General features: G+C 31.9%; 2 protein-coding genes and 1 long non-coding RNA gene across 3 annotated transcripts; 1 reads left to right on the top strand and 2 right to left on the bottom strand.

Moving 5' to 3' along the window:
• The first annotated feature begins 3434 nt into the window (after positions 1-3434).
• LOC110697353 (SKP1-like protein 7) lies at positions 3435-4516 on the top strand. The gene is made up of 3 exons (XM_021874735.1): positions 3435-3722; positions 3918-4015; positions 4462-4516. Exons 1-3 carry the CDS (start codon positions 3435-3437, stop codon positions 4514-4516), a joined length of 441 nt encoding a protein of 146 aa, XP_021730427.1.
• Positions 4517-4684: 168 nt separating this feature from the next.
• LOC110697102 (F-box protein PP2-A11-like) lies at positions 4685-9166 on the bottom strand. Its single transcript, XM_021874445.1, has 3 exons — positions 8008-9166; positions 7740-7858; positions 4685-5411 (listed from the first exon to the last, which is right to left on the bottom strand). Exons 1-3 carry the CDS (start codon positions 8308-8310, stop codon positions 4982-4984), a joined length of 852 nt encoding a protein of 283 aa, XP_021730137.1. The 5' UTR covers positions 8311-9166; the 3' UTR covers positions 4685-4981.
• Positions 9167-11854: 2688 nt separating this feature from the next.
• Positions 11855-12725, bottom strand: LOC110697410. Its single transcript, XR_002506482.1, has 2 exons — positions 12532-12725; positions 11855-12232 (listed from the first exon to the last, which is right to left on the bottom strand). It is a non-coding gene; the product is annotated as an uncharacterized LOC110697410 (long non-coding RNA).
• Between the last annotated feature and the right edge of the window lie 580 nt (positions 12726-13305).

Here is a 13305-nt window from a genome sequence, read left to right as displayed (position 1 = left end):
GTAGAGGTGTTAATTTGGGTATTTAGGATTGGTTTGGTGAGGACATGTGGTCGGGTCGGGTCAGGTCAGTTGGATCTAATTTCAAACCTAAGTCACACTAAATTATTGTATCCATTGAGTCGAAATCTTAATTGAATATTTTTTCGATTGATTTCGAATCGGGTCGGTTAGGTTAGGTTTTGACTCCTTTAAGTGTCACACACAATTATTTAGGACTCATTTGTTTTAAAAAATATTAATAACAAAAATAAGAAATTAGGGCTTGTTTGTCTTTATTTTTTGTTTTTAATTATTTTTCTTATAAAAAAAAAACTAAAAAAAACCACAAAAAGTAGTTGGACTTTTTTTTTATTAGTTTTCAAAATAATAATGAATTTAATAAATTTGACAAATTTTAGATTTGTTAAATATTTCATATAACTTTCAAAATCAAAAAACCAATAACCACAGTCGTAATGCCGAACATGGTTTTTCTTTTTCCGTTGACAGTTGTCAAAATTATTTATTTTTGGTGAAATCGAGGGGCAAGCCCCTACAGTTGTCAAAATTAAAAAAAAAAAAACTTGAAAACTACAATGATATCAAATAAGGCTCAAGGGCCCTTAATTGTGAATTTCTCATTTTTTAGCAATCCATACAAAATTGTCAAAGGGTGCATTTTTTTTAAAAAGGGAGTTGAATACACATTGTGTAACACAAAAATGAGGCAATTTATAGATCAATGTTGATAAGATGTCATAAAAAACCATAAGCAAATTTGTTAATCAACATTCAATTCTCTAGTCATTAAATTAAGATGTATTAACAAATCAAAAACAATTTGTTAGAAGCATGACTTTTAATGAAGTGTGTCATTGTATAAAGGATGCAAGAAAATAGATTAATGCACATAACACAATTTTAATGATTTTTGCTAGTTATTGAATAACATAGTAGAAGTTTAATTTATACCTTAATAGTACCATCCTTATTTTCTGTCTCTTCCAAGTCGCTAAGCATAACATCAGCATCACTAAGCACATCATAATCAGTATCAGAAGAAGAAGATGAGTCACACAACATTTCAACATCTTGTGGCTCATTTTCTTCAAGAGTGTTGTTGTTTGTGTTTCTTGGTGAAGCCATTAGATTAAGTTGATTAAAAGAAAAGATTGTTTTAATAAGAAGCTTAATTAATTTTAGAGAAAAATTAGATGAGAAAGATGAGTGGTAATAGGCTAGAGAAATAACACTCTTTTTATAGGGAGGAGAAGGGATTTTTTTTTGGGGGGGGGGGTGTTAGGGTGGAAAATGTGGAGGGAGTTAAAGATATTCAAAAACGTTACTCTTTCTATCCTACAATAAATGTCTGTATATTAGTCTATTAATTCCTCCGTTGATAAATAATTGACACATTAGACTTTATTTCACTGTTTATATATCAACCTTACTATACTTTATCAGCAACGTATTAAAAACAAATTTTATCATAAAATATATTATAAAACCTTAAAATATAAGGTTTTATAATATCAACTTTTAAATTTTTTTTTATTAATAGTTAATCATAATATAGCTAAGGTCAAACTAATGTTATGCTTATTGATAATAATGATATTATTGGTCAAAGTTTTGCATTGGCATACATGTCCAAGAGAAATGTTGCACTTAATTAAAAAAGATGTAGGGAATATTTGCTACTCTCTCCATTCTATAGTAATTGACATGTTTTGACTTTTATCGTAACTTTAACTATCAATATTTTTAATTATGTATTAATAAATATTATAAAAACTTATATTTCAATAATATTCATTAAGATAAATTCAACATCATACTTATAAACATTTTACTTTATACGAAGTATAACAAAAAAGATGATGGACAAAGTTATGATAAAAGTCAAATGTGTCAATTATTATGAAACAAATGGATTATAAAACCATTTTTTTTTAAACACTATTTACATCCTTATATGCGTGAAAAAGACTACCTAAGCAATTAATTGAGGACAAAAGGAGTGATAATTTACCTTCATGCTTAAGGAAAGAAATTACAGCTTATAGCAGTTATAATTTGATGAATTAAACCATTAGAAATCTCTTCATAATTGACTTGATACTGTCTCATGATAAAGTTTTTGATTTCATTGTTAAAACATGTGAAAAAATAACCTAGTTTTGGTAATAAATCACAAAGGATATAGGTCACATTTAATGAAATCTCATATGAGGCTGTCATAAATGAGATATCTCATATGATACTCAATAATCTCAATGAGTTTATTAAATCTACCTAGGAAAGAATTAATAATGTTTTAGTTTTTAATTCTATTTTTAATATGGGCTTAAGACCAGGCTTGATTTAGAGACCTTTAAACTCTAAAACATATTAGTATAATCACAATAGATTACAATCCATTACATATATCAAATGAGATATCATTTTCTAATGAGACAAGATAAGGAATGGATGGGATGTTGGGTTCACTTCCTAAATAAAAGCCCAAACTAAGAAAACATTTGTTCTCCTATCTTGGATTGAGCTAAACCCATATAGATTCCAAATTCCCTTTTTATTTTACCAAACTTTAATTTGATTGTTGAATTTTCTAATTATAATTAATTAATTATGGTCTTGTTTGATACTACTAAATTCTTTTTAAAAAATTATATCTTGATGGTTTTTGGTTTGACTTTTTTTCTTCATGTGGTCAAATAGTTAAATAAAAAAAAAAGGTTAATAAATATAAGTATCATTTTTGATTGCTTGAAAAACTGAGTTGAAGATAAATGATTATAATAATAAAAGAAAATACTCGAATTAGCTTTTTTTATAAAAAATTTTGCAATGATATGTGCGATAATTAATTTAATTAATAAGAGTGATTGGTAATTAAAACTCCGTAGCTATCTTGCATTAATTCATACGGAATAATTATGGTGATTAGTAATACAAATTACAGCATTTATTATTTGTAGTACTACGTATTATTAATGTAATGTTGATAACTATTCTGTATTAAATTACTATATACGGAGCAATAGTAACAATTTGATAATTTATTTATTTAATTAATACGGAGTATGTAGTATATAATTATACTTCGTATAATAGGTGCGAATGTCCTTAAAAATTATTTTGCATAATTAAGTCAAATAGTCGATAACGGATTTCTAAAAAAAAAAATATTTATTATAACCAGATTAAACACTCAGTGGTCAGACAACCAATAACCAAAAAAAGGCTTATACCTTTCCCCGAAAAAAATATGTTCATCTTTAGGAGAATATCATACATACTGACATTCTGTATACAGCTTTTAGCTTTACCAAGTCCCATTGATATTTTATGTACCAATATATTGTTCTTCGCCCAAGTCTCCCAATTGATCTTTTATGTATGCATAGTTAGCAAATCATGTTGAACATTTAACATCCTAGACACCCAACAACATGTCTTCGTCGTCTATGAGCAATAAGAGAAAGATTAAACTAAGGAGCTCAGATGGGAAGACCTTTGAAGTGGAAGAAGCAGCAGCAATGCAATCAGAGACTATAAAATCCATGATTGAAGTTGTTTCGGTTTCAGAGGTAAATGGTAAGACATTGTCATTGGTCATTGACTACTTCAACAAGTGCCTTGATCACCAGATTGCTGTAGAAAACAATGATGATCTTCTCATAGAATGGGCACTTCATCTCTTCCGAGCTGATCAAGCTGCTTTCTTAGATCTCATTCTGGTATGTATGTGTTTTTGAGATCTAATTCTGATGGTAAATCATGTTGCCAGATTTGTATATAGGAATACTTTCATTAAATGTCATTGTATTTGAAGTAAAATTATTACTGTCAAATTTTGACATCAGAAGACAAAAACAGCAGTTATTTAGAATTGCAGTAAAGAGTTGTGATAAATATGAGGTATCCTGTTATAGTGTTATCGAATTCTAACTAGTTCATCAAAACATCTCTTAGGCCGCGCATTATCTGAAAATCAAAAGCTTGGAGGATTTGACAAACAAGGTGGTGGCAGGTATTATAAGAGGAAAGTCCCTTGAAGAGATCAAACAAACATTCAATTTAGACAATCCTATTTATCAGGAAACCTCATTATGAGGAAATACAGTGGATATTGAAGAAAAAATTGTAGGGGTTTTTTGTATTTGCCTTGTGAGTTTTGATACTACTCCGTACTACTTTATACTGTATCTTTCACTTGTACTTCGTAAATGGTTACTTGTATTTCATGTCAGGTGGTGTTACTGGATTAATTTGATTCTCTAAGCGACTAAGCTCACATTTAAAAAAAAAAAATAGTAAGTAATCTCTAGTACTCTACTAAAATCATCTTTTGCACTGATAAGAGGTAAGAACACCATCAGAAGCATAAAACACAAACATATCCCAATGCAGGAAAAACATTCCTATGTGTCTGATTGTTTGTAACGCTAACTGCACATGTTACATCTTTTAAATCAGATATCCTGCACTAGTGTCTAATGTTAGGATAGTGACTCCATGTCAAAAATGTTGAGCTTCGGCATTTCTAACAGACCATACCCAGCACTCTTAACCTTGTCTTGATTAAGATAGGTTGTCAGAGACTCAAAGAAATCAACTCAGCATGACAGTGCTGAAATTCATTTCATCAGTAATCTCTAAAGAGTAGTAGCTCATCTTACATTCTGAAGCTTGGACAATATTTTCTATTTTGATCTATGTTCCAGGAAATTGAAGGGAGGAAACTACAGGTCTGCTCATGTACAACAAATCATTCAACCCTTTTCTTTTGAATGTTCAATATAGAATTTTACATAGTATTACATTACATCAGCAAGCCCACATCACTAATTCATCTGTAATACTGCAAAAAATAATATTAAGCTATAAACCTATAGCATAACATATGACATAACAAACAAATGAATAGTTCTATCACTCCCAGTTTCCAACAGATTTCTACTATCTACAAAACCTCCGGCCTTAGACTACGAGTGAACTATAAAAGCTGAGACTGCTGCATACGGTCTGCTAATTCACTGGGATATATAACTACAGAGTCCAAGCAAAGCCCCCCTTTGGTGTGTGTACAATCAATTTGAGCCAAGGAGAACTTGATCTTCATAGGAGTGTGGTGATTCTCAACTGTGAAATCCCCAGCATGGTAGTTAAGCCAGTTCCCAGCTGGCTTTAAGTAACACTGGGAGACGGCATGCTGGCCATTCGAGGCTGACAATTTAAACCTAACTGGCTTTCTGTCCCAACCATGCACTCCCTCTGTGTTGCAAATTCGCCGACCAAATCTTTTGGAGGGTTTGCCTAACTGAAGTCTGAAAAACAGGCTGTATGTACCAGCAGGGAAATTGAACTCCAGTTCCCCTCCCACCTCCAACCACCAAACTTGCTTTAGGTATGCAATCGCTTGGAATCTACACACGACACAATTAATTCTCAATCAGTGTTTATAGTTTTTCCTTTTTTTCAGAATCCATCCTAAGCCACTCATGAAGATATGTAATATCTAACTATCTATGCATCAAAATCAACATTAACCCCAATGCCATTAAAGACACCCCTCCAAGGGTGGGTAACGTAAGGGGTAACCCCCAGCCTTGATAAAAACTCAAAGAGACTAAATGCAATTTACCATTACATCTATATGCAATGATTGTCCGCTATTACTCCCATATCCTACCAGATGATAACAATATTAGATGGTATTCGTTATACATGAAGAGAAACACGTGTTTGGGGATGGACTTTCTTTATCATGAATTAAACGAAATGTAAACATAGATACAAAACTAATACTATTGCCGCCATTGGATCTAATACTGTTACTGCTGTTATTGGTTGTCTACCAAACAAGCTCAAAGTCCTTTTTTTTTTTTTTTTTTTTTCAGATGTTAGAATTTACTAATTGAAGGAACAGGGGTCAACACCTAAGTTTAGCTTGCAAGCAATGTAATTATGTAAAGTCTAAGATATTTAAGAATCTAATTGCGTAAGAAGATGAAGAAAACACAAACTAATACGTATACATGCATGAAGAAAACTACACAAGGCAGCCAAATGATCAAAGAACAGCGTGTATTGGTGATCAAATTGACAGTTAAATCGCTAAACACGTTAATTAATAAAAAAAATCAAAAGATAATCAGCAATTATTAGATGCCTGCAACATGACTACAATGCTTCCTTTGTTAATGCAGTTGTGGGACCTGATACTTAAACTAATAAGGTTGCAAGATCAGGAAGCAGACCGATTCCAAAGCTAAATAACCAAGAAAAGTCCAATTTAGTTGATCTACTATCATATATATTACTAATTTACGAGTACTATATATGTGTGATCTCATATAGGTTGATATTGTAACTCATTTTGATGGCATTGACTTTTAAACACGATTAAGTTAAGCGAGAAAATTAGAGCTTCAGATCTAGTATGTAAGCTGCAAATTATATCACATAGTATTCATATAATCATAAATTAATTTGATTGATGTATTCTCTCAATATAAACATGAAAATTGTTAAATTCATAATACTACGTAATAATAATGCCTACAGAACTCACAAATAAAGTCTCATATTACAAATTATTTGTGCACTGCACGAGATCACAAATTAAATCAGCTTCAAAAGGGAAAAAAACAGTTATATTAGTGGATTAGAGCGGTAAATTTGGTAATTTTTAACTCTAAGCATCAAATTAAACTACACGCTATATCATTTTGTTAATCTGTTGATAATTGATGGTAAAATTCTGTTTTTGCATCCCTTTTATTCTTATCATTGGCTACGAGCAGCACTTAAAACTGTCACTACTTTCATGTTTCCCGTTCATACAACCACTATGATTTCATACAAATTATTTTTGTCCATTAATTAAGGAAATATCTTTTCTTGCACAATAAGAGCCAGCCAAAAAGTTCAAATCTTGAATACGACCCTTAAAACTTTTTGTGCACGCAAACATCATAGTTCATACAAAATGTGCTTAGCTAGAAGCCTCTTGTTTTGCTTCACAAGAAAAGATTTATGGACATTTATTTTATGATTATATATTTGTAAATACAGCTAACATTATTTTCAAAGTTTGAAAAACTACACTTATTTGGAAAACAGAAAAATATCACACAAATAGTTAAGCTATTAATTAATTTGTTGTTTAAATTAACCAAAAGACTCCAAATCTGCCTTACATTATCATATCATTAACCTAATAATGTATAATTCGTAATTCTTTCTATCCTAAGAAAGTGACTTTAAAAGGGTTGCCTTCTTGCAACATCACCGGTGTCGGAGATGATGCCCCCGGAATCAACAGGGAAGGTAATCCCACGCTGATGCGTGTCTCTCACACACCGGCGTTGGCTTCATCTGATGCGCATTTATCTAGCACTAATTCGCGCTTGCTCTAGATCAAGACAAGAGATCGGTAGATAAACCAGTTGTGAATGTGCAACAAGGCTTATACTAATTAATCTTGCCTCACAACAATACATACATTGATAGGGTTTTGTTTTCATGTTACACAATACACACTACACTCGAAAATTACTGATTACACTAATTATAGCAACAGAGTAATCAAACATTAATTTAGTAAATTATCAATATCCAAAGTCCATAATTAGAAACTTTCTTTATGAAAATGGAATGAACCAATTAAACATTGCTAATTATGATAAGTACTCCATGAAATCGTAAATAGAACAAATTTAAACAAAAACAAAATCAAATCAAATTCTGACCTGGATTCATGAGTCGAAATATGACTCCAATATCTACGATCATCTATTCCTGTGATCGTCATTCCTCTCCATGAAATCGCCATGCACATCTTCCCACTATTTTTCTCCAACCATATCTCCTGCACACAGCCCCACACACACAATCCAACTCAATCACAAAAACTCGTCCGAATTCATTTATCGCATTACTAGTTCAAATTACACTACCTGTCCGACTATTACCAAAACCCGACAAAAGAAAAATAATACTCGTAATTTAATGGTTTACCTTAGTTCCAGCATCAAATCTGACAGAGCGAGAAAGTCGAGAGAAAATCTCTCTCTTACTAAATCTCTTAGGACTTTCATCAAACAGTTTCCGAACAAGAAACTCATAAGTCGAAGGTAACTTAGTCTCCCAAACATAATCCGATAATGAAGCTTCGTAAAAAGCCCAATTGACCTCCGAAAGCCTGCAAATCTCAGGTGGGCTTAACTGGCCCAATATCACCGCCACACAACTTTCCGGCATATCACCCAGCCCAATTCTCCTTGGTACAGTGGACCTCAGCCCAGATTGCCCACTTCCCATTTTTTTCAAAAAATTAAAAAAAAAAAAAAAAAAAATCAATAGAAAAATAAAGGAAATGAAGGTGTTATTATTAGAAATTTAATGGTATAATAAGAGGTAAAAGACGGAAAGAGAGATGGAAGAGAAGTAGCTAACAATGGAGTTTAGCATATTTTAGAGTTTAGCCATTTAGAGACAGAAGGGTGCTCAATTCAAGATTGGTTGGAGTGGGGTGACTTTTGAATGTTGGTAATAAGATGGAAATTGGAAAGAGGGTGGGTCCCACATAAGCACATACTAGGGTCATTTGAATTGTTATTGGCTGCTTGGTTTTTTATAGGCCAATCAATCAACTTTTAGACTAACTGAAAAACGTGGGAATATTTTTTCATTTTTTATTTATTTTTTATAGTAATGATGATGATAATGGGCTATTAATTGTGACAACAAAGTTTTTGGTTGAGGGATTAGTGAGTCCCTTTTTTTATTAGGATTAAAAGTGTTAACTATAGAAAATAAAAATAATAAGTCTAGGTTTATAGGTGTGCTAAAAAGATATTGGCGATTTTACGTAGGGTCTGAGTGAGAATGGGCAATAATCGATATAAGTTATTTTTCATTGTCGTGTTAGATTTTTTTTCTTAAAACAATTAATTGAAATTTGTTTCAAACTTCTCTATACATCTATTTTACCCACAAAAACAAAAATAATAATAAATAAACAGAACAACGTTTTATAAACCATTTTCATGAAATAATAAATGGTAAATTATGATTTCTCCCCTTTCCAACAAAAAAAAAAAGAGAAAAAAAAATCATTTAAAGAAACCTATTTTTATGCAATGATGAATGTTACTCCATGCTCTTTCCTGGAATCAAGGGAATAACTTAATAATTAATTATATATTGGTCCAATCAAAATAATACAAATTGAATACGGGAATTTATTGTTATTTAAAATCAAAAAAAATAAAAAAAATAAACACTAGAATTTATAGGCTTTACAAGAAAATTAAATATACAATAACTCCAAAAATGGAAGTGAAATGATAATATTCCTAAAGTAATTTAATAATTTTTAGCCCATCTTATCACCATGCAAACTAAGATTGCATGGCTGTGAGGGTTTTATACAAGCTTTACATATCAGTAACTCTTTAGTGTGTTGACGGCACACTGGCAACCCAAAAGCATATATCAATGTTTTGGGCAGTGAAAACTTCTGCTTGTGGTGAGTTGTGTTAGGAAATTTATTATTTTTGCTTGTCTGATTGATTTTAGTGAAGAAGCCGGAATTCATTATTTTTGCTTGTCTGATTGACTTTAGTGAAGAAGCTGGAATTCATTATTTTTGCTTGTCTGATTGACTTTTAATAAAGAAGCTGAAAGTTGGAAGTAATAGAGGCATAAGGGGATTTAGGATATCTTCTAATTGAGAGATGCATGCTCCAAGAAATGCATCTTAGAAGTTTGCTCCATTCAATGATGAATAGTCTTTGAGCAGGGTGTTTCTTGATAATCAGCATTTTGCGTTTTTTTTTTTTTTTCTTATGTATCCTGATTACATTGATATAATTTATGCTTTCTAATTCAATTCTGTTTTGCTTGTTTTGTTGTTCAATGGTAGTCATACTTGTTGCCTATTGGTCATCTGCAGTCCTGGGGTTGTCATATTGCCTATACTTGCCTCTTTGGATTATTTTCCCTCTTGCAAGTCATCTTTTCTTGATTAAAGAGTCTTTCCGGCCTGATCATGCCAAGCTTACTCCTCTAACAAAGATCATCACCAATCAGAACCAAGTTTAGAAACAGATTTGTGTGTGACCTTGTATTTTATTTTATATATTTTTTTGGACGAAATTGTAATATCACAGCCTTTTTTAAAGAAAATATGTAACTTTATATATATGTTAGTGTTTCTATATCAGTTTAAGTGAAAAAAATGCAAAAAAAAATTAAAATTATTTTTTTGGGGTATTTTTGGCACCGGTTTTGAACTAGAACCGGTACTAAAAGTTTTTTTATAATTTTTTGGGTCATTTTTCGCACCGGTTCACAGCAAGAACCGGTACTAAAAGTTTTTTTTTTTTTTTTTTTGGGCCATTTTTTCGCACCGGTTCACAGCAAGAACTGGTGCAAAATCTTTTGATTTTTGGCATCCCTCAGATAAAGACCGGTTCAAAAGCGGTGCGAAATGGGGGTTTTGAACCGGTGCCCATTTGTAATTTTCGCTTAGTGGTTGTAAAACCAAAGCAAAAAGCAGAGGACCAAGGGGATCACCCTGTTGCACCCTGGTAGGCGTGTCGCGTACCTATCAAAAATAACCTAACAGACCAATACTAATGTAGACTGGCAAGTAAGGGTCGGATCTCAAGAGACTAAGGTTCAAAAATAATTAAATAGACTCGAATTTCTACTAAGCAAGAATCAATTATAATCAATTATCTACGGAACTAAGTATGAGAAGAATTCGAAAATAAGCTAAATAAGATGATTAAATCAAGTACTTAAAACATCCAAGATCTAGTTTCACCACAATTATTATCGATGCAATTGTAATTCTACCCTTAACATACAATTTCAATCGAACGGGGAAAAGTAAACCCTAATAATTACCAAGGATCTCTCTCGAGTATCAATGGCTTCCCTAACATACAATCAATCTTATTCTCATGGTATCATGCATATTAAAGACATTAAACACGTTACTCTCACTTCCCAATTATCAAACATAACTACTCTTGTGTTATGAATCAAACCCTAAATTAATTTACTCAAATCCGTTTATACCCAACTCTCGCTGTGATAAAAACAATGGAATAATCGCAATACTATAGTTACGTCTAACCTAGCATTGGCATAATCACAATCAATTTAGCAATTCAATTGTTAAAGTTGTTAAAGAATTTAAAGATTTAATTCATGCATCAATAATAATAGGGCTACACTAGATCTTGAATTAAAGAATCTACTCACACATGATTAAATAAAAAATAACAATAATAATTGAAGAAAACATAATTAAGAAACAAGAGATTAAAAGAAAATACCGAATCTTGAATTGAATTGAAGGCGGAAAGTGTAAATCTTGAATCTTGAATTACAAAAGTAAAGAAAAAAAATAAAATAGAGAGAACTAGTTCTTAATAATAGGAATTGAAAAATAATATAAACTTAATGAATAAAAGATAAAAAGAAAAACAAGGCTAAAATATATATATATACAAGCCCAAAAAGATAAGAAAATCGACCAAGCCTTGGCGCACAAGAATCCCAGGAGGTAGGGGTGTACACCGGTCCAAAACCGGACCGGACCTGGACCGGACCTGTTTGGACCGGGGACCTGAATTGGGTAAATTTGAGGACCGGGGACCGGACCTGATTTAACAGGTCCGGTTCCGGGTCAGACCTGAAACATCAGGTCTGGTCCGGGTTTGGACCTGAATGGACCTATTTTGTGGTTTTTTCATTTTTTTTTTATAAATAACCTGTTGGACCTGCATATGGACTTGTTTTGTGATTTTTAGACCTGTTGCATAATTTAATAATTACATACAAACCAAAATTATCAATCACAAAACTACATAACGTCTCTAAAGTTCCAATTTCCAAACACCAAAAATACAAATGAGTCCACCGAAAATACAAATGAGTCCACGAAAACTCATAACATTACATAAAGTCTCTTAAGATTCACCCGGAAATGATCCAAACTTGCCAAGAAGTGAGGAAATGGATCCACCCGGAACCAATTCCAATAAGATATTTAAAGCCTCCTCCTCTCTTGCAGTCCCCAAATATCTCTAGCATGGAAATTAAGCTCAGAATCCAGCAATATCGGATCGTATTTTGGTACATGAAAAGATAAAATACTTGCAACTATATTTGTGTGTGATAGATTCCTAAGCAGCTTCACTTCCTCTTCCAGCTCCCTTATGTGAGCCTACTCTCATTTCGAAACAAAAATAAATCAAACAATCAACTTATAGGAGCAGAATGTAGATAATCTTGTATCTTTAAAGCAGGTAACAATAAGAATCAAACTAATAAATCAAAATTAATGATCCAAAAACACGGCAAATTCACACAATTAACCATCCAAGACAGGAAAAATTGTGAATTGCATGCTCAAACAAGTCTCAATTGAATAATTCCATTTCAAATTCAACTAAAATTAATAGATCAAGACAAACCAATCCCTAATTTCAAATTCATCACAAAACCCTGAATTGATTCCCTAACCTGAGTTTTCTCTCTAGAAGCACCACCAGAAGCAATCGAAACCTGCAAATTAAAACCCAATTCACAAAATCAAACTTCCACAATTACCCCCAACACAAATTCAAGTTCATAAATTCAAAAACAATAAACCCTAATAATCAAACCTGCTTAACAGCCAAAATTAAACATATATAAATAAAATTAAACATAAGAGCTTACCCACATAAATAAAATTAAACATATATAAATTCGAATACATATATAAATTCGAATATATATTCTGAACATAAATAAAATTCGGCCAAAATGAACAAAAATTCGACCCACATAAATTAAATTAAACATATATAAATTTAAGCATACTTCCAAAAATTAAACATATATAAATTCGAATTATGTATATCTTATTCGAATTAAACATATATAAATTCGAATTATGTATATCTTATACGAATTAAACATATATAAATTCGAATTATGTATATAAATAAAATTAAACATATATAAATTCGAATTATGTATATAAATTAAACAAGAACACTGAACATGAACACCAATACACCATAATTCGGAATTTCAAACAAGAACAAAAGAATAAAGAATAATTAAATATGCAAAAAAAACTTACCGGAGATTTGCGGTGGCGGATGTAGCAAGCCTTGGGTGGGCGTCGCCTGAGAGTGAGGAAGCAAGGGAGATGTCGCAGTGCAGAGGCAGAGGCGAGGAGAGAGTGAGAATGAGGGAGGAGGCGCAACGTAGAGGCAGAGCAGGGTGAGCAACGAGTTAGGGTTAGAA

Source organism: Chenopodium quinoa, unplaced genomic scaffold, assembly GCF_001683475.1.
Source record: "Chenopodium quinoa cultivar QQ74 unplaced genomic scaffold, ASM168347v1, whole genome shotgun sequence".
NCBI classification, from domain to species: Eukaryota; Viridiplantae; Streptophyta; class Magnoliopsida; order Caryophyllales; family Amaranthaceae; genus Chenopodium; species Chenopodium quinoa.
This window is presented reverse-complemented; position numbering and strand designations above follow the sequence as displayed.